Raw genomic sequence first — 21,684 nt, 5'->3', positions numbered from 1 at the left:
GTCTCATCAACCTGCAAATGGTAAAGCAAATCACTCATGAATGTGGACATTTACTTTTCACATTTGTTGAACACATCAACAGAAGACCTTTCATGAAGCATCTTCAGTATTATTCTGTTCTAGAATCACAATAGTGTTAACATTCACCTCTTCCTCTTCGCTCTCCTCCTGTACTGTGGGCGTCTGTGTGTTTTCCTGGATGTTTGAAACGGCTTCTCCTTGAACCTTGAACTTCTCTGCAGCTGCTAACTGGGCTTGCTGGGACAGATCTTCAATCTAAGAGTAGCAGAAACCATCAGGATTTTAGTTTGTTTTCTGGGCTTCAATATGTTCTTCATTTACACCACTGTGAAAGTTTCCTCTCTCAGGACAGAAAGTTTGGCTTCATCAGACTCAGAAGAACGAAAGTCAAACTGTTTAAATCATCATCAAGAGGTCACTTTGGTCCAGATCACCAGGCAAGGTTGCCATGTAAAATTAGTTGTCAACCAAAACATGGCTGAGATAGGAGGAGTGCACACCAACCTTAAATAAGAAAGCAGTTTTTTTCTGATCTTTACCTTGGCCTCACCGAAGACAATGTAAGTATCTGAAGCTGGACTTTTGTAGACATCTGGTTTGGTAATGACAAAGAGAATGTTCTTAGACTTGCGAATGGTTACTCTAGTAACACCAGCAACTTGTCTCAACCCCAATTTGGACATGGCCTGGCAAAGGGAAGAAAGGGTACAGTTTAACAATACTGCATTAATTCTAATTGAATTTGGTGTTAAAGTTAGATTCATTCAGTTCCTGTGGATGACCTACCTTCCTGGCTTTCTTCTCACTCCTGCTTTGTTTCGCTTTGCTGACAGGTTCCTCATCGATTTCAGCTGCAGCTGCAAGCTGTGGAAAGGGAATGCAATTTCAGTTCATGCCAATGTAAAACTGAAAAAGAAATGGTGAGAGAAAATGAAGTGGAGGGAAAAATAATGTTTTTTGTATGCGAAGATCAAAAAGAATCTTACCTGTGCCTGCTGTGTTTGTGTCTGTGCAGAGTCCTGCTCCTCCAGTTCAGGAACCGATTCATCACTGTCAGATTCAGTGCCAGACCCTAAAACACCCAGACACATTAAATTAATTTGCCATTAGACACATAGATTTTCACCAAAAATCCTGTTAGAATAATCAAAATCTTCAAATGCAATGGAGAAATGGGTGAATCAGTTTAACAGTGTTTAAATGGCACAAATACTTTTATATACTTTACATAAGCCTCAAAATGGAAGCAAAAGTAAATTGCCATTATACTTACAAGTCTGAACAAATTCACATTGATAAACTCAAAAAACATTCAGCTATTGGCCCAATGTTCTTCGAACAACTTCCCGAAAAGCATCCAACTGAAGCTTTAATTTCACTCAAAGACTAAAGAAAGGCGATTTTCAGACCATAAAGTTACCAGGCTTACTTTCACTGATGAAGTGACGCTAAAAAATTTTTTTTTGGGGTATACATGCTTATACCAGCATAAGCATAGAAGGCAAAAACAGACAGAAAGAGATACCCTTGTCGTTCTTGATGACTGGTTCCAGTATTGATGGGGCTTTAACTGGCTTGGGAACAGGGACTGGCTCAACTTTAGGGACAAGGACAGGTTCAGCTTTAGGGGTAGGGGCGGCCTCGACTTTAGGGGCAGCAGCCTCAACTTTGGAAGCAGGGGTAGGCTTAACTTTAGGAGCAGGGGCAAACTCAGCTTTAGGAGCAGGAGCAGGGTTAAATTTAGGGGCAGGCTCAGGCTCGACTTTAGGGGCAGGAGCAGCCTCAACTTTAGCAGCCACCGCCACCTCAGCTTTAGGAGCAGCAACAGGCTTAACTTTAGCGGCAGGGGCAGCCTCAGCTTTAGGAGCAGCAACAGGCTTAACTTTAATGGCAGGAGCAGCCACAACCTTAGAGGTAGGGACAGAGTCAACTTTAGGGGCAGCCTCAACCTTAGTGACAGGAACAGGCTCGGCTTTAGGGCTGGGGGCAGACTTAACTTTAGGTGCAGGAGTAGCCTCTACCTTAGGGGCAGCCTCAGCTTTAGGAGCAGCAGCAGGCTTAACTATAGTGGCAGGAGCCGCCTCAACCTTAGGTGCAGGAGCAGCCTCAACAATAGGGGCAGCCTGAGCTTTAGGTTTAGGAACAGCCTCAGTCTTAGGGGCAGAAGCAACTGCAACTTTAGGGGTAGGATTAGGCTCATATTTAGGGGTGAGAATAGGGTCAACTTTAGATGCAGCCTCAATTTTTGGGGCAGGTGCTGCTTTCTGTTCAACCTTAGGAGCTGGCTTAGTTTTAGGAGCAGCCTTAGCTTTAGGGGCAGGGCCAGATTCAACTTTACTGGTAGAGACAGCTTCTGCTTTGGGAGCTGTTAGGGTAACTACAGGCATTGCACTAGGTGGCATGGGGGGGAAAGTAGGCATTGTAAAAGGATTCTCAGGTGGTAAGAGAGGTGGGAGATCATCATCCTTAAACACTGCAGGAGCAGATTTTGGGGGAGCAGCAGTGGCTGGGTTCATATTTGGCACTTGGGCAGAGCCAGGCTTGGCAGCTGCTTTTGAAGGCGAGAGAGTCTTGGCTTCTGAAACAACAGGGGTTGCTACTTTTGGAGCTTCAGAGGCAACCTTGGGGGCTTCAGCCACTTTGGGCGGACTGGTGGCCACAGCTTCTGAAAATGACTTTGGTGCTGGGGCAGCAGATTTAGAAGTTACTTTAAAGGCAACAGGAGCCACAGCAACTTTGGGAGAGACAGGGGAAGCATTTCCATCTCCTGCTGGTTTAGCTTCCTCTTGTAATGGTATAGCAAGAGACGGCAGAGCTGCAACTGGTGCAGGCTCCTGAGCAGGCTTAGAGGCAGAGGGAGGTGCCTGCTCAGGTTCAGCAGGTTTAAAATTCTTTGCTTTCTGTTGCTTCCCTTGTTTGCCAGCCTTTATCACCTTGGGAGCAGTCTGCTCAGCTTTCCCAGCTACAGAAGAGACAGCTGGAGGAGAGGCCAAAGGGGAGCATGGGGGGGTAGCACGAGGGCCAGAGGCAGATTTGGGAGAGGTTGGGGAGTTTGAGGAGGCAGACAGAGAGGAGCGTTTCCTGCGTTCAGCAGGAACTGGCTTAGGAGCGGTGGTGTGAGGAGAAGAGGACAGCTTGGGGTTAGTTTTGCCTTCTTTAGGCTTTGCCTGAGAGGGAGGAGGAGCCGCAGCAGCAGGTGTGGCTAATGGAGATAAAAGGGCTAGAGTGAATTTTCTTGGCAATTAAAAAGTGGCATGATGTAAACCATCACATCCATGCTGGTTATGAGGGTTGCTGTCAATTGGACAAATGTGTTAAAGGACACAAAGGACAACTGGCTACTAAATCAAACCAAACACACCTTGATTATCGGGTTAGGAATTGTAAGGCTTTGTAAAAACACCACTCAACTCCACATGCAGGTATTGGCAATGAACTACAGTATTCAAAAACATCTGTACTAAACGAACATTGTTCAAAGATTAACACAATCTCTGGCACATTTAAAGTCCACGGGAACTGGAACTTGCTACCCACTTCAGCATTGTGATCCAGACTTTATATGCAATACATTATGGTAAATTAGACCTAAAGAAAAATTACTAAAATGTAACATTGCCTATTCAGACAGCAATAAAGTTTCTACAAAACATAATAGTGAAAAGCCCTCAAAGGCACAAGTAATAAACAAATGGCATTTTGTTTAAAATATTTAAAAAGTGGTGTATTGCTTCTACAGTACATGATCCCAATTAAAAACAACTTGAAACACAAAGTACATTGTGAAATAATGATCACAGAGCAATATAAACCTGGTTAAAAACACTATCCTTCTGGGTCAATGTGTGAGCATGAGATTGGTTAGGACTTGTGCATTTAAAATTTGCCACGTTACTGGTTAAAATTATGAAATGTAATCCCATGATCAGTATCAATAATAATAATGAAATGATCAATAATAGGTCACAAGACGCACTTCTAACTTTCATTAAAAAAAAAGTAGCAAAAAAGCATGGTAGCCGTAAACTGATGACATGTTTAAATATTTAGATTAGGAATGTGCTGACAATCTCATATCATCAAATGAGAACAAACATTTAAACATAAAACTTTGTGCCATGCAGTGCCCAAGTTCCAAATTCAACTAAACTTCAAAAACAGTAGTCAGGATTTCAAGAAATGTGAAATATATTCATTCCTCATATTGTCATAAGCGCAGTTTACCAAAGTACTACCCAAGATATTTAGTGTTCCATATCTATGACTAAAAGCAGCACGTATTTATAGGCTGCTGTCCCTTTAAATCCGACTGCACGGATCCAGTATAATGATACACAACCGATTTCTTTCTCAGCTGTTTACATTCATTTAAATCATAACCGACTGCATTTACCAGAATGATCGTCGAGACGGGTACCATTGACATAATTCTGTGTGTATGCGTCTGTTCAAACATAAGGAGGAGATGCGAAAGACGAATCAACTCGGTCTGAAACTTGTCTCTCTGTGTGCGCGCGCGCTTTGCACGTGTGCGGCAGAACTGAAGAGACGCTGTGCGATATGCGGCTTGTGCGTGCGCTTCAGGTGTGAGTCAGACAGCAAGACGAAACGGCAAAGAGTTGTTTTCTGCAACTTATTGCACTTAACTCTTTTCAACGTCAAGCAATTCTCTGCTATATGCGTCGAACTAAAACTTTGACCTTTTGCAACGTTTTGATTTAAGTAGCCTATTATTAAAATGATAATGATATTGCACGCCGTTGCGATATGCATATTGCGATATTTCGAAATATCGTGCAGCCCTAACTAAATGTGCCCAATATTTGACCAAGATTTGCATGCTTACTCAAATTTACATAACAAAATTACTAATTTTGTTACTTTAACACTTAATTTTCAACATTTACATTGTGAAAAAATTACCAAAAAAGCTTGTACATCAAGATATATACAGAAAAACTTGTTTTCCTCAAAATCTGAATCATTTGGAGACTTAACTTTGTAAACATGTTAAATTGCATGATTCTCCTCACGAAGACCACAAAGGCTTGCAAATACATTCCTGAATACAATAAATCCCAGTAAAGCCTAATACACTTCCTAATCTAAGACAATATCTAAAACTAAACCCTTGTTATAAATGTCTTACAGCTATTCAGGTTACAATCACTCACATTCAGTGAAATGTTAGGAAAATGTTCATGCAGAGTGGCACTGTCCAAATTCCACGCACAAAAATGTAAGGATGCATGTGCTTTTAATATCACAACTCAACTTTAGTGTAATATTAATTAGTACAGGCAAACACACTGTTGGGCAAGGCAGTCCTGGATCAATTGTTTTTCAGAACCAAATGTTGTCATTACCTCATAACCAATCAATATATCCATAAGTAAATTATGAAACCACAAAACTACACTGTAGGTATGACTTGCTGCTTAAAGAGTTAATTCAACTGTCATAAGACATTTTATTAGTCTATACAATAAAAACAAAAAGATTCTTCAAAAAATCATCTGTGTTCCCATGAAAAAAATTCACACAGGTTTGGATTAGCGGTGTGCACAAATAGTCGATTTGTAATTATTATTCGAAAAATAAAAACACTATTCGAATTTTACTACGTGCTGCTTTGCTGGCTGTAAAAGCAGGGAATCCATGATAAATCCTAAGCACGCAAACTAAGGGTGTATTCACACCTGTCTTGTTTGGTTCGATTGAATCAAACTCATGTTCATTTCCCCCCTTGGTGATCTTCTGGGCAGGTGCGAATACAGCAATCGCACTTGGGTGCGGACCAAACAACCGCACCGAGACCCAGCTGAAGAGGTCCGGTTCCAAACTAACTCTGGTACGCTCGAGAATTTCGGTCCAATGAATGGATGACCTTAGCACAAGTGTGGCTTTGTTTACAATTTCTGGTTCACTTGCAAAAAGGGCAGTGTGAAAGCAAACCACACCAAACTAAAAAAAAAAATCAACATTGTATTTGGTCCGGACCAAAGCAAGTGAACTAGCGGACTTTCCTGGTGTGAATACACCCTAAAAGTCAGTTATAAATAAATGCACTGGGTGGCGCTGTGGAGCGTGTTAAGTTGATTGTATTTGATCACAGAATGTCATCTCGTGTAGTTTGAATCAGTGAAACAGAGTTATCATAATATCACCATCACAATGAGAAATCACATGAAATCCAAACACCAGTTGACTGAGGAAAGACAGCTGTCCATCACTGCATTCACGACTGCAGGTAAGCGCAGCTGTACCCCGAGTGAGCCGAGAAGAGAGCTTATCTGATAGCGAAATGATCTTGAGACATATGCTTCCTTTAAGTTTCCTCGAGGGAGATTGGTTTAAGAACAGAAAACAAAGCGCTGTAAGAAACTTTGCTTAGCACACCATTATCTGTCTCTCTCTGGAACGTCTGTGTCGGCGCGCGTTCTTATTGCTATCAGTCTGAGAAGCCACCTTTCACCCGAGCATGAGGATATTATATGTTTCAGTTCTTATATATATATATATATATATAGTTTACACACATTTTCAACTAAAAGAAAAACTTGAGATTTAATGTAACATTGTTGTAGAACATTGTTGTCTATAATGCCTAATCATAAGCTTGTTCAGAAATGTTGACAAAAACTTGATTATTAAAAAATTAGCTTTCTCATTAAACATCATTTAAATAAACGCACACTTTAATATTAGTTTTTTATGAGCCCAAATATTCCAATACAGTATTTTTGAAAAATGCCCATCCCTAGTTTGGATCAACACAAAATTTTGCCAAACTATCCCTTTAACCGAACTAGTGCAGTTTTTAATCCAGGGAGGGGCTCAAGAACATTAACCTAAAAACCTCTAGGTGGAGAAATCTGACTCAAATGGCATCCCCACCCTACAAATCAACATGTGACCACTCCAACTAGAGAAACTTGCTTTGTGAAGTCTCTACAACAGCTGGTAGAGGACCATAAAAAAAAAAACCCTGAAGAAAATTTAAAACAGGTGCAAAAATCACCATAAATAGACTGATCAAACTTGCAACTGTTTTATTTTATTTTTTTAAATAAAAACTGCCAAAATTAATAAAACTACAGCTCCAGGACCCCTTCCACAAACTGCATTTAGTGTCAGACATGCAAATTCAACGGCAGTACTAACCCGTCTCCGCCTGGGGCTGCTGCATCTCCTGCTCTGTAACAGGGACAGTTTCTGTGGCTTCGCCTGGCATTCTGGACTGCAACAGAAATTGACATAATACAAACATCATTAGCTTCGCAAAAATGAAGTCAATAAGACGTTTTAGTCTGTGCTTTATATTCATGTGGCTTTTACTATTCAAAGTGAGCAGCACACTAGGCCTCTTCCGTCAGCTGGCTCACCGCCGCCTGAATTAAACCCAATGCTGTGTTCACATCTGATCAAGTATCGAGCTTGCATGATAACATTTCACAAGTGCACTGTACGGAAACTGAGTTTTATAAAAACCCAAGCACATAACATGGCCTGTTCAACATCATAACTACACAAAATCATTGTTTTACAGGCTGGCCATAGGTGCGCGTGTGATGCACATTTCACGTGTTTAACAGAGCAGCACTGTCATACTACTGCTGTTTGAGAGAAGCATTGCCCAAGTGAAAACAAAACAACGCGAACACTAGGAAATTAGTTTTTTACCTTTTATATTGTAATGCTATCATAGCACGTGTAACGTTATCTCTGTATGTTTATAAATTGTGTCAATTGTGTCTAATAGGCGAGATCAACTTTCCAATGATTACTGACGCACACAAAGCAAGTGCTTTTTGTCATTACATTAAAGACTTTAAACAAATATCGCTCTAGTTGTTTATAAAACTATATTTCGTATGTTTTGAACGTTTCGTTAGGCACAAAGTCCTCGCATACAGCAAGCGCAGGTGCGTCTCGCTCCCCCATTTTGAACAGTCAGCCGGTTGTATTCAGGAAGATATTTCCTCAATAATCGAGCCAAACAAACAAATCTTTACCGTTCAGCACAGAGGAACACTAAAGCGTCAATACAAGTAGTAAATCTGAGGTCAAAAGCATCAAAACAGCTTTGGATGACAATAGATGTAACACAGAAGTACTCACTAGTTCAGGCCACAGGATCCAAGATGGCTGTAAGAGAGGGTTCCTGACCTCCGCGTCGCTCTGATGTCACAGCCCTGCTTCCGGCGCCGACAGGAAGTTGCTTTTGGATACGCTCTTCTTCTTCTTCTTCTTCTTCTTTGACGTTTTATGGCGGTTGGCAAACCAGCTTTAGGTGCATTTACCGCCACCTACTAGGATGGAGTGTGGAGCAATGACGTTAAAGGAAAACTAAAAAAAATGTAAACAAAAAACAAACGCTTTAGTTATTTTCAGTGGGTTCAATGCATTCATATTATCGGACAAGAAATGTATCATTACCTTAAACTCTTCCTTTTTCCTTTTCTCCTGTTGTCTTTCCCTTTCACTTTCCGAACCAGAAAGTTGATTCCATTTTTTTTTCCTTTCCCGATTTTCTACTATGTTCCGATTTTCATTTTTACCTCCTTTCTCCCCGCCACTACATTCATCCTCTATGTCCAGCTCACTTCCTGATCCTACGTCACTTCCTTCCATCTCTGCTCCAGTCACACCCTAGTGTCGCCAACCGCCTACTGGATACGCTCTTGCTGACAGAACCACATTATCAGGTAAAATAAAATATTGTTTATGTGCTTGAGCTCTTCTATTTCAGCACAGACCTCTTTGTACGTTACGTTGGACGTGATGGAGAATTCACAGTAACGTTAACTGTTTTAAAAGAAAGCATGTGCTTTTGTTTACAAAAAATAGCAATGCTATGCTAACCTGTATATTTTTTTTTTAAACCTTTGCCTGACGTACTAATATTACGATCAATAACACTTTCTTTTATCGTATGTGTTTAATGTGAGCAGGTTAAGCAGGTTAAACTCCTTTATGTAAATACTGTTGTGCATAAACCGGGGGTTTTCAGTCTTTTAGGTCACGGAGCCCCAAATATCATCATCCTAAAATTTTAAAAGGCAGCGATGTATTTTCATGTTTAAAGACCCAATTTATACTGTAAAAATAATATTATAAACGTGAGAATATAATTAGTATATTTTTCTTATTTTTACTCACTGTAGCACTGTTTGGTGTGTTTTTGTCTATCTATCTATCCATCTTATTTTTTTATAATTTATTTGATCTTACATTTGTTACACTGTTTTTCTCAAAAATTTTCCTTGGACCCCCTAGTACTCCCTTACAGCCTCCCGGGACCCTGGTTTGAAAACCCTGGCCTAAAACATTCTTCTGTTTAATTTCAGCAGAGATATGTCTATGTCCCATTTGTATGGGCGTAGAGGTGATGAGGAGGAGGATGGTGTGGAAATTGAAAAGTTTGAGGTGTCTGAATGGGACTTGGCCAATGAGTTCAACCCAGACAGATGCAGACACAGACAGACCAAAGAAGAAGTGACTTATGGGATTTGGGCAGAGCATGACTCTGATGATGAGCGGCCCAGCTTTGGGGGGAAAAGGTATTTGGTTGTTGTTGATAATGTTTCAGCTGTCAAACAGCTAGAGACCTTGGTGAATAAGCAGTAAATGTCATTTTAAGACAATAAACAATATTGATATTTGTATCCACACAGATCGAAAGACTATTCAGCTCCTGTGAACTTTGTGAGTGCTGGCCTTAGAAAGACTGCAGCTGAGGAGAAAGTGGAGCAGGAAGGTTCAGATGACTCCAGTGATGGTGGAGATGCACCTCCTCCACCTCGTGCTGCTGTTCCCAAAAAACTCCAAACGGTAAAGTGAGATGCCAACACAACAATGTCTTTAGTTTTGAATGTCAGGTCCAATAATATGGGTCTCGATAAGATTTAAAAAAAAAGATTTTGAAAGTCTCTTAAGCTTGTTATGTAAGCTTGTAAGAGCTTGAGCCTAAGCTCTTAAGCTTGTATTACTATTTAAAATGATTTTGTATTTTAAAATATTTAAAATGTAATTTATACCAAACCAAAGTTTAATTTTCAGCATCATTACTCCAGTCTTCAGTGTAACATGATCCTTCAGAAATCATTCTAATACGCTGATTTGGTGTTCAAGAAACATTTCTTATTATTATCAATGTTGAAACCGTTGTGCTGCTTAATAGTTTTGTGGAAATTCTGATCAATTAAATCTGATCAATCTGATCTTTTTTTTTGATCTGATCAGTTAAACGAATCCTTATAAATAAAAAGTCTTATTGATCCCAAATGTCTGAACAGTTGTGTAATATATGTATTTGAATTCTTTATTTTAGGGTGGGAGCTTTAAGACATCCCAAAGGTTTGCAGGTGGTATCAGAACAGGGCAGGACTTGGGATCCTGGGAGAAACACACACGAGGCATTGGTCAAAAACTTCTGCAGAAGATGGGCTACGTTCCAGGAAAAGGATTGGGCAAAAATGCTCAAGGTAAAACAACAGTCCTTTATTTCATACCTCAGTGTACTGGTTTTGCTGCATTTAGCTTATTGTGAATTATGTTATGCATCATGTGTTTACTTAGGGATGGTGTTATGATGTGAATGTCCTCTTATGGAAATCTTTGTGTGCAGGTATTGTGAACCCGATTGAGGCTAAGTTGCGAAAGGGGAAGGGAGCAGTTGGTGCATATGGTAATGAGAGGACCCAGCAGTCCCTGCAGGATTTCCCTGCTGTAGACTCTGAGGAGGAGGAGGAGAATGTAAGTCAAAACTAACAAATTCTTGGTGGTTGCAGTGGATAAATCAAATTCAGATGCTCAAACAGTGTTGTTTAAAAAATACACACATCCAAATAAGCAATTTAAATGACATAAAGGGATCCTTTTGAATACAAAATGGATAGAACTCAATAGTTTTCTCTTTTGGTCAGGAAACAAAAAAAAGCATCTGACTGAACAGGGGGTGCATTTCCTAAAAGCAACTATGGTCACAAGATCTGTTGTTACCAACAGAGTTCAATGAAACTTGCGACCATAGTTGGCTATCAATGCTTTTTGGAAGCGCGCCCCAGATCAGCAGCAGGCCAAATCTTTCATCACCTATCCTGTTTTCATATTGTTTGCTTAATTTTTATTTTTATTTTTAATTCCATCTTTGAAGGAGTTTCAGAGGGAGTTGGGGCAATGGCGTAAAGAATCAGGAACGGCAAAGAAAAAGCCCAAATATTCTTACAAGACTGTGGAAGAGCTGAAAGCTCATGGCAAACTGGCCAACAGGAGCATGAGCAGACCTGCTGGAGAACTGGCTCAGGTTAAGGTGAGAGTGCAAAACACTTAGAGTAATGAACAATAACCGTTTATATATCTCACAAGAAACAGTTGTTAACCCATCCCTCGTGTTTCAGGTGATCGATATGACAGGCAGAGAGCAGAAGGTGTATCACAGTTACAGTCATATGAGTCAGAAGCACAGTGTTCCTGAGGAGGCCCCTTTGAGTGTGAGCACACGAGAACAGAAGACCTCTGGCTTCTCTTTACCAGAGCTGGAACACAACCTCAAACTGCTCATTGAGCTCACAGAGCAAGACATCCTACAGGTACAGCACTCGTAAACTTGCACTAAATCAGCAGCAAGTTAGAAAAAGAATTTACGTAAAATAATATTAAATAAATTAAGTAATATAATGCTAATTATAAAATCGTATGCAATATAAATATTGTAGTATTGTAAATGTTGCTTCCTATGTGGTGCACCACGTGCAACCCTTCACATCTTATTTATCATATTTAAATGCATAATTCACTTCATAATAAATTCTTGTTTTGGTCAATGACAGAAGCAAACAGCCAGTTCTTGATTTTATTAGTTACTGTTTGTGGGTTTGTGTTGTGTGTATATAGAGTGCACGACATCTGCAGCACGAGAAGGACACTGTGATGACCCTGACCCATGAGAGTGACGCACTGCAGGTCAGGCTGGCAGAGGAGGAACAGGCTTTAGGTCGACTTGGTGATGTGATGAACCTGGTGGATCGTTTCGAAGCAGGCGATAAGGAGGGCAGCCCTGCACTCAGCCTTCAGGAGTGTGCTAAGATCTTCCAGCAGCTGCAGACAGAGTTCTATCAGGAGTACAAAACCTTGGGTTTGGGAGACCTAGCTGTGTCTGTTGTACATCCTTTATTGAAAGAGAGACTTCGCAGCTGGGATCCACTGAAGGTAAAAAATACTTTTTATACAGTATGTTTTATACCACTGTTCAAAAGTTTGGGCTCAGGAAGGTGTTTTTGTTCTTGAAAGTCTTGAAAGTATTTTATGCTCACCAAGGCTGCATGTATTTGTTAAAAAATACAGTCAAAAAATTTATATTGTGAAATATTACAATTTAAAATCTAATTGAATATATTCTTAAATGCTATTTATTCCTGTGATGCAAAGCTGAATTTTCAGCATCATTACTTTAGTCTTCAGTGTCACATGATCCTTCAGAAATCATTCTAAAATGCTGATTTGCTGCTCAAGAAACATTTCTTATTATTGTCAACATTCAAAACATGCCACTTAATATTTCTTTGGAAACTGATACATTTTTTCAGGATACTTGGATGATCTTTGTTTATTAATCGTCATTGATTTTGTTATTGTTTCCACACTTTGTATAAGCTCTGAGTCTTATGAATTCTGCGATCTCTCTGTTTGTGTATAGGACTGTTCAGATGGTTTGGAGGAAGTCGGTCAGTGGAGGGCCATTCTTGAAAGCTCACAATCTCTTCATGGTGGTCCAGACACTTCTAACATGGACCCCTATCACAGGTAACCCATATCTGAGAGTGTGTATGTGGAGTGTCTGTAGAAGCAAATGACTCAAGCGCGTTTTGTGTGCAGGTTGAAATGGGAAGTGTGGGTTCCAGTCATGAGGAGCTGTGTGTCTCAGTGGCAGCCTAGAAACGTGGGGCCCATGGTGGACTGTGTCGAGTGCTGGGCTCCTGTATTACCGCTGTGGATTCTGGACCATGTTTTGGAGCAGCTTATTTTCCCACGACTACAGAGAGAGGTTTGTGCTGAACATATGACCAATTCACACTATACGTTACCTTGTCAAACCTGAGTATGTGTTATATGTAGATGAGATGTATAGATATGTCTGAGTATAGTTAGGGACGCTTGACTGATTGCACAGACACTATTGGAAGAGAGCTGAACTGGATGATGACATCACTGAATCATCAATGAACTGACTTTAGTGGGACTCTGTCCTCTTGCATTATTGACAAACTATTTTCCTGTTTGACGCTAAAGCTGCTTTGACACAATCAGTATTGTATAAAGTGCTATATAAATAAAGGTGACTTGACTTGAGATGTTACTTCTCTGACTGATTTTGGATAGGTGGACTGTTGGAACCCACTGACAGACACAGTACCAATCCATTCATGGATTCATCCCTGGCTGCCTCTGATGCAAACCCGTCTTGAGCCGCTGTACGCACCCATCCGCAGTAAACTAGCCTATGCCCTGCAGCGCTGGCACCCCAGCGACTCCTCCGCCAGACTCATTCTGCAACCCTGGAAAGATGTCTTCACACCTGGTGCCTGGGAGGCCTTCATGGTCAAAAATATCATTCCCAAACTAGGTTTGTGCTTATTTAGATTGTCAGTGTCAGACTTTGGGAGTCTGCGGGAGTCTCTGAAGGTTTTGCTACTGTGTTACAGCTCTTTGTTTAGGAGAGCTGGTGGTGAATCCTCATCAGCAACTACTGGAGCCGTTCAACTGGGTGATGGACTGGGAAGGGATGCTCTCTGTCTCCACCATGGTTGGACTGCTGGATAAGAATTTCTTCCCCAAATGGCTACAGGTCAGCCTAACAGTCTTTTACAACTAGTCAAAAGAATAATAAACAATTTGTATTAATTAAAATAGTGTAAAAGAAAAATCAATTAAAACCAAAACTGACTGGTGTAATACATCTGTGGCTTTTATTATTATTATTTATCCATTTTTTTTATTTAAACATATTTTATTAAGAATAGAAATTGGCCAGTGCTTAAAAAAGGAAATTAATATTGTATTATTTTGTCACATTGAACTGACATTTTAAACATAATGTAAATATTTAATACATATTGTAATATTAAATATACCATTTTACATTTCTATTCGTCAGATCAAAAAGTGATTTATTAATTTTTTTTACTGTTTCATTGAACTACTTTAATGGCATAAACTAAAAATAGTTGTTTAAATACAACTCATTTATATGTAGAAGTTTACTTATTTTCATTTTTTATTAATACATTTAGTTTAGTGTAACTCATACATTTGAATTTAGTACTGGGTGTTTCTTTTGTTTTCTGGTGCAGGTGTTGTGTTCCTGGCTCAGTAACAACCCAAACTATGAGGAGATCACTAAATGGTATCTGGGCTGGAAGAGTTTGCTCTCAGAGAACCTGCTCAGTCATCCATTGATCAAAGAAAAACTGAACGAGGCCCTTGACATCATGAATCGCGCTGTTGCCTCTGGACTAGGTCAGTCACACACTAGAAAAAATAACAGGTCAGGCTGGCTTCACAAGTCCACTAAATGTATTTATAGCTTTGTACAGGTCTCTCATTCTACCTTCAACTTCACCGTCTGTCTTTTTGCAGGTGGATATATGCAACCTGGAGCAAGAGAGAACATTGCATATCTGATTCAGACAGAGAGAAGAAAAGATTTCCAGTGCGAGCCTCAGCCTGAGCGTCGTGACGTGGAGAATCCTGCCACACGTCCACCAGGCACCGCAGCGGTACCAGCATCTGTACCTACCAACTTTAAAGATCTAGTCCAGGCCAAAGCTGAGGAGAACGGCATTGTTTTCATGCCACTGGTGGCCAAAAGGCACATGGGCAAACAGTTATTCACATTTGGCAGAATAGTCATCTACATTGAGCGTGGAGTGGTCTTCGTCCAAGGCGAGAAAACCTGGGTTCCAACATCACTACAGAGTCTAATTGACATGGCCAAATGAGACTGATGCTCGGTCGAAAAGCTGTTTAAATGTTGCTGTCTAGTCTGCTTCCATGCAGTTTGTAACAGCTCTATCAGACTTGTCTATCAATGTTGTTTTATACTGCTGAAGAACTGGTTTTGAATAAATTTGTCTTTAAATTAACACTGCTTGTTTGTTGCATTTCGCTTCCCACCCTTTGTCATTGACTCAATTCAAATGTCACAACTAGGCCTGAGCGACAAAACAGTATCGATATTAGTCGACAGTACACCATCATCGATAAAGATAGAAAAAATGTTCAATATATCGCACGATAGTTTCACGCTTTTTTCATTTAAAGGCACGTGTTATGAGTGACAAGTAGAGAGCCAACAGAACACACGCTGAAATGAGTGCCGTGCCTGCCTGCGATGAGGAGACTGAATTAAAAAAAAAAGGAATATTAGTCGAATTTAAAATAAAAAATTCGCATTCAAATGAAAAAACGGTATATTCGAATTTTAGGTGTGCGTCAGAGAGCCTTATCAGCGGCGCACGAGAAGCGGTGAGGATGATGTTGTTGCATTTTAATGTTTTTGTTAGTCTATATCCAGTTGAAACCACAAGATGCGCCTCTGCTGCATTTCCCATCAAAATATTAGAGGACTATAGAAGCTCAATGCGGAGAAGCCGTTAAAACCGAAACCAAGCCATTCACACAGAACAGATATTCGACGCATTCTTGAGACGCACAACTATGACTGTTACACTCGAGTTGCACAAGAGTTGAATAGAAAGCCACGTAAAGTTAAAAGAGGTTCAACTTTTAGAAAACATGTCGCGAGAATTTGGGGGGAGGTTTATTCCATTCCACTGCGTCTCATATGTTTTTACATGCAATCGTGTGATCGGCGCTTTGGTTATTTGTATTAAGCTATGCATGAATACATGATGCTGTTTTGTTCATTATTGTTTATGCAATTTACGAAATCATATTTGATTTATAAATATTACTTTAGACGTTATGTACTTTTTTATAGCCAGCCGTTATTTTCATTGCATTGAATAAACCGTTTAATGAGGTGCATTATTTTGCTCATTGCGCCCTCCTGTGGCCTCAGGAGACAGGCCAAATGTTTCCTTAATACTTATTTAATCTGCATATAAAATATAAGGAGATATTTGTTTCAATTTTATTTTATTTGTTATTTTGTTTAAGACTAAAATAAGTTGTTTTAACCAGACAACAAATATAACAGATTTGTACAAGTTATTTTATTTAGCTGGTAGAAAAATGAAACAAATTCCAAAAAAAGTTTGATTTACAAAACATGAGAGGAAAATGAGGGGAAACCCATTTCCATTAGAAAAGTAAAGGAACACAGTATAGCATGGAATCAAAACTGTTATAGTTCTTTGTATGTCAAAGTGTCTGTATCGTAGACAGTCAGCAGATAAACATGTAAATGCGTTCTGATAAACAGCTGTTTTATAGTTCCAGCACTTCTGTCTTAGAAGTCCTTCTGAAGATCTGCAAAAAAGTAAAAAAAAAAAAAAAATCATAATCACATTCAAATAATCAATTAAATAATCTGCACAGTCACATCAACTAGAACCACCATCAGTTTAAGGACGCAATCAACGATAAGCCAATCCTTATTTTCATATCATGGCCAATATTGAAATTATGAACTATTTTGTCTAACTGAATAAAAATAAAACATAAAATCAAATTAACTGGATATTCATTTTGATATTGACTAAAGATTACATCGTTTTTTTTAAAAAGACGAACGTTGCCATTTAATGCTCAAATCTAAATGCCATATAACCAATAACTGATGTGTCATGCATCCCTAATCCATTTGTAATTGTAAATGCTGAAATCAAGTGTATGTGAAGGACATGAAAGTCAGAAAAACGGAGAAACTTGTTTCTAACTCACCACTCTTCTTCAACATCTCTCCTTTCCAAGATCGAGCCATTGCCTCCAAAAAACGATCAAAGACCTTCACATACTTGGCCAGGCTGGTCCGCTTATAGTCTACACATAACCAAAAACATGTTTAGCTCAGAGGTTGGCTCCTGAACAATACCAACATGTGAATAAACTGAACCGTCAAACATGATGTTTGCTCACCTCTGATTCTGCGTCGTTCTCCAGCTTCTTGTTCATTCTCCTTGTCCTTCACGTCATCTTCCTCCGCCTCATCTGCTGTGGGTCTCTCCAGCTCCTCACAGATCAGACTACAGAGAGACCAGTGAGTCTAGCATATCAAACTTCATACAAAAGCTCCTCAAGTATTTTTAGAAAGCACTTGACACCTTATTTGGAACAACCTGACAAAGATGGACACTGATATATAAAGCATTTACCTGATCGTAGGCACCTCGAAAGGATCAAACGTGTTCAGTTCTTTCAGATCTATTGGCACCGAGATTCGACCTGAAGAAAATATTGAATACAAAAAGATGTTTAAAATCAAATTGAAATGACATTAGCAAGCCATTTTACCTCAAACGTAAAACACATGTACAGATGAAACTTGCACCTTAAAACTAGAAATGTGCTACCGTTGAAAAGTTTTGGCTGCATTTGATTAAAAATATCATTTTAACATACTGATTTGCTGCTCAAGAAACATTTCTTATCATTATCAATGTTGAAACCAGTTGTGCTGCTTAATATTTATGTGGAAACTGTGATACACTGTACAAATGTGCGTTACAAAAGATTTCTTATCCTTGCTGGGGGAAAAAAAAAAGACTGATCTTACTGACCCCAAACGTTTGAACAGCAGTGTATAAAGTAAGTTACTCTGGTAATATATGTTCTCACCTGTCTTAGGGTGTACGCTGAAGGGGCTCTTCAGTAAGTGGTTGACTCCTTTACTGACGTTGACATCCAGGCGTGGGTAACAGTACTGCAGCATGATCTCCTTATCGAAGTACTGACCACCCTTTTTAATACTCGACTTCACAGACACACATAAACAAATGAAAACGTCAGGAAACTGAACTAACCTTCCCTGGTGAAAGGCTTTATTTGTCTACAAAGAGGAGATCTCAAGGTTGTTGTGCGAGTAGTTTGCATTTACCTTTTTATGTTCCACCAGAGCGCAGAGTCTGTCCCATCGCTTCATTGGGTTCTTTTCATCCTGATAATAGATTGTCAGGTCCTTTTTTATATGTGTAGTCAGACTTAAAGAAATAACAGTCAACTGGGCTCCTCTTATAAAAGGATCAGTTACACTAATCAAATACTCACATTGTACGCAACGAAAACCTGCTTGTGTGAACAACATGAACAATTTAAGTATTTCCAATATTTTTTTTATATGGTACCAAAATTGACACAGAGAATTGTGAAATTTGACTGGTATTGGTAGCGACTACTGAAATACTGGTATTGTGACAGCACTATGGGAAATTAAAGGATATCTTCAGGCAGAAGAGCGAGCACTTTGTCTACACTCTCCTTACTGCCCAATATGTCCTGTTCCACAATGGCGTATTGTTGGAAATAGCGCTCCACCACAGACAGAGAATGACTAAAACAACAAGAGACTGCAGTTACATCATTTACACATTATGTACTTAAGGAAGTCATTATTCCCCCTTACTTGATGAACGGATGGATTGGATCTGACAGCACAACTTTTCTCAGAGTCTCCTCACCACCCTAAATAAACATGCACAGGACACACAATTCATTAATTAAATCACAGCTTTTAGATTACACAGCTGAATATGATAAACAAATCCATAACATTTCTAGGATGATCAGTTATCTGATATTTGAATACCTTGACTAAACTGAGATACTCTGCCACGGCAGACCGTGCCGCCACTGAGAGCTTCCTAGCAGCATCATCACAAACCCAGCAATGCACGCCTCTCCTGCCCGAGTACACCCATAGGAGATGATGGAATCCAAAGTCCTCTGAACCACACAAACAGTACGTGTATGTTACAATTGTTTTCATTTGTTATGACGTTACTGTAAACTGTAAATGTGTGTTGATGAGAAGTTATGCTTACCCCGAAGTGCCCGGTCCAGAATACGGATAGCGATGATCATTAGAGTCCAGCACTTTGAGCAGATATCAGCAGCACTGAAGTAAAAAAGAAAAAAAATCACTAAATAACTGCATTTAAAACACTATTCCATAAGCATCTTATGTATTAAGATGAAAGAAGCGGAGAAGGCATCTGTATACCTGCAGCAACGTCTGACATCATCATAGTCTGTCATGTCAATGTCAAACACCAGCTCCTTCTCCAGGGCCTGGAAGGTTCCAGACTTCACCACGTTATGTTGACTGGGCTGTCGATCATAGAACCAGAGAAATTACGATCTTTTCATTTCATTTTTTTCCCACAAGAAATATGAAGCAGATTAAAGTAGTAGTAGTTATTTATTTTTATTGCCATGTCAGCATCTAAGGCTATCTTCATGGCAAAAACGGAGTTGGAATAATACAAGAGTTACAAACAAAAAATAAATCCAAAATAAACAAAAATACAACAAGGTAAAATTATACAATATTTTTTAAATTAACATATGATTATAAAAAAATCTAAAATCTTTTCAGGTAAAATCTTACTGAAGTCCCTGAGTGAATGTGAAATATGCCTATTTTCTCTTTGCATTTTTACAGTAAATTAAAAATTGAATATTACAAATATTCGGAAGAAACTACTACTACAAAACTTATATAAAATCAAGCAAATGCTTTATGCTTCTCACATGAAGTTGAAAATTAGTTAAGTCTCAAGATTTAAAAAAAAAAGGCCATAACATCAACTCTGAAATTAATTAAGTTACAAACTTTGATTTGAACTACAATTCTATGAAGCACTCCAATGTATTTTTTTATTATTTACTGTTTAATTATTGGTTAGAGCGAGCACTTTGTCTACACTCTCCTTACTGCCCAATATGTCCTGGTCCACAATGGCGTATTGTTGGAAATAGCGCTCCACCACAGACAGAGAATGACTAAAACAACAAGAGACTGCAGTTACATCATTTACACATTATGTACTTAAGGAAGTCATTATTCCCCCTTACTTGATGAACGGATGGATTGGATCTGACAGCACAACTTTTCTCAGAGTCTCCTCACCACCCTAAATAAACATGCACAGGACACACAATTCATTAATTAAATCACAGCTTTTAGATTACACAGCTGAATATGATAAACAAATCCATAACATTTCTAGGATGATCAGTTATCTGATATTTGAATACCTTGACTAAACTGAGATACTCTGCCACGGCAGACCGTGCCGCCACTGAGAGCTTCCTAGCAGCATCATCACAAACCCAGCAATGCACGCCTCTCCTGCCCGAGTACACCCATAGGAGATGATGGAATCCAAAGTCCTCTGAACCACACAAACAGTACGTGTATGTTACAATTGTTTTCATTTGTTATGACGTTACTGTAAACTGTAAATGTGTGTTGATGAGAAGTTATGCTTACCCCGAAGTGCCCGGTCCAGAATACGGATAGCGATGATCATTAGAGTCCAGCACTTTGAGCAGATATCAGCAGCACTGAAGTAAAAAAGAAAAAAAATCACTAAATAACTGCATTTAAAACACTATTCCATAAGCATCTTATGTATTAAGATGAAAGAAGCGGAGAAGGCATCTGTATACCTGCAGCAACGTCTGACATCATCATAGTCTGTCATGTCAATGTCAAACACCAGCTCCTTCTCCAGGGCCTGGAAGGCTCCAGACTTCACTGCATTATGTTGACTGGGCTGTCAATCACAGAACCAGAGAAATTATGATCTTTTCATTTCAATATGAAACTATATTGTATGAATATCTCATCAAGTCTTTCAATTAATATGCATAAAGTTTTTTTTTAGTCAGAAAAAGCTCAAAGGCATATGCATAATAACAATATAAAAAGAAGTTTCAAAATGCTGTTTATTATATGCTGTTTTAGATATTCACCACAGGACATGCCAACTATAAAATAATCACCCTGTGGCTGTAGACTGCTCCAATATCAACCTTGTAGGGAACCATTTTCTGCATCTCTTTCTCCAGCTCATTCTGAGTGGTGAAGGACTGATATCTCACATAAATGTCATCTTTTAGGGTGAAGGAAAACTCACGGTTCTGGAAGTAGTTTTTAGACACTGCAAGAGGCAAAGTTAAGAGACGAAGGAAATTAGAAATGTTGAACTAGAGACGTAAATATTGTTACATATAAAAGTACGCATGCAGAAATCATATTGGTTAAATTAAAACGATAAAGATCGACTTTTCATTGTAAATGCACAAACTACTGAAAAACAGCATTTCAAAGACCAGCGAATCGCTCGCTGTGTGATCTCAGACTGACATGGGTAAGTTAGAGATTTACTTACCACCGCCATAACTTAACCAGCGATAGTACTGCGAAAACGGAAATAGTCTGCGGTAATAAAGCGGCAACAAGTCAGGCAAACAAGCTGGATCATAATCTGAGGTTGGCATCCTTAAAATGTTCAGTGTTTATTCTCAATGACAGCAGAGAATAAATACAGGCAGCGCGGGAAAATTCACGTAAATAGGAAATGACGCACTTGGTCCTTGTTCGTTGGTCTTCTTCTTCTTATATCTTTCCGGCAGTGTAGACGCTACTGGGCGTATTACTGCCCTCCACAGGTCAAAGTTTGAACTAAATTCTTA

General features: G+C 39.3%; 3 protein-coding genes across 5 annotated transcripts in view; 1 reads left to right on the top strand and 2 right to left on the bottom strand.

Annotated features, from left to right (window-relative positions):
- LOC107741332 (nascent polypeptide-associated complex subunit alpha, muscle-specific form-like) overlaps positions 1-8,239 on the bottom strand; it is an 11,501-nt gene extending 3,262 nt beyond the window's left edge. The window contains exons 1-8 of the mRNA XM_016554041.1: positions 8,143-8,239; positions 7,186-7,261; positions 1,547-3,223; positions 1,008-1,093; positions 808-885; positions 561-707; positions 148-276; positions 1-11 (exon numbers count right to left, since the gene is read on the bottom strand). Coding sequence (XP_016409527.1) covers positions 1-11; positions 148-276; positions 561-707; positions 808-885; positions 1,008-1,093; positions 1,547-3,223; positions 7,186-7,255 — 2,198 coding nt within the window. The 5' untranslated portion in view covers positions 7,256-7,261; positions 8,143-8,239. The remainder of the gene's footprint in view (positions 12-147; positions 277-560; positions 708-807; positions 886-1,007; positions 1,094-1,546; positions 3,224-7,185; positions 7,262-8,142) is intronic.
- Positions 8,213-15,134, top strand: LOC107741308 (tuftelin-interacting protein 11-like). Of its 3 annotated transcripts, none has more exons than XM_016553997.1 (15): positions 8,213-8,246; positions 8,695-8,729; positions 9,372-9,584; positions 9,699-9,855; positions 10,355-10,508; positions 10,652-10,779; positions 11,180-11,335; positions 11,424-11,615; positions 11,920-12,234; positions 12,722-12,828; positions 12,901-13,069; positions 13,405-13,648; positions 13,728-13,870; positions 14,376-14,541; positions 14,662-15,134. In XM_016553997.1, exons 3-15 carry the CDS (start codon positions 9,379-9,381, stop codon positions 15,021-15,023), a joined length of 2,499 nt encoding a protein of 832 aa, XP_016409483.1. In that variant the 5' UTR covers positions 8,213-8,246; positions 8,695-8,729; positions 9,372-9,378; the 3' UTR covers positions 15,024-15,134. The 3 variants fall into 3 exon arrangements, with proteins under 3 accessions (XP_016409483.1, XP_016409485.1, XP_016409482.1); XM_016553999.1 differs by having other exon boundaries at positions 8,220-8,246; positions 9,375-9,584; XM_016553996.1 differs by lacking the exons at positions 8,213-8,246; positions 8,695-8,729 and adding an exon at positions 8,764-8,819.
- A 1,134-nt stretch (positions 15,135-16,268) lies between these two features.
- Positions 16,269-21,593, bottom strand: prim1 (DNA primase subunit 1). Its single transcript, XM_016554000.1, has 13 exons — positions 21,381-21,593; positions 20,992-21,149; positions 20,656-20,762; positions 20,477-20,550; positions 20,242-20,378; positions 20,059-20,117; positions 18,426-18,535; positions 18,083-18,174; positions 17,824-17,959; positions 17,361-17,430; positions 17,125-17,231; positions 16,930-17,028; positions 16,269-16,515 (listed from the first exon to the last, which is right to left on the bottom strand). Exons 1-13 carry the CDS (start codon positions 21,487-21,489, stop codon positions 16,496-16,498), a joined length of 1,278 nt encoding a protein of 425 aa, XP_016409486.1. The 5' UTR covers positions 21,490-21,593; the 3' UTR covers positions 16,269-16,495.
- Positions 21,594-21,684: the final 91 nt, after the last annotated feature.

This window comes from Sinocyclocheilus rhinocerous, unplaced genomic scaffold (assembly GCF_001515625.1).
Source record: "Sinocyclocheilus rhinocerous isolate Xijiao unplaced genomic scaffold, SAMN03320098_v1.1 scaffold1758, whole genome shotgun sequence".
Taxonomy (NCBI): domain Eukaryota; kingdom Metazoa; phylum Chordata; class Actinopteri; order Cypriniformes; family Cyprinidae; genus Sinocyclocheilus; species Sinocyclocheilus rhinocerous.
The sequence above is the reverse complement of the archived record's forward strand: the minus strand, read 5'-3'. Positions and strand labels throughout refer to the sequence as shown.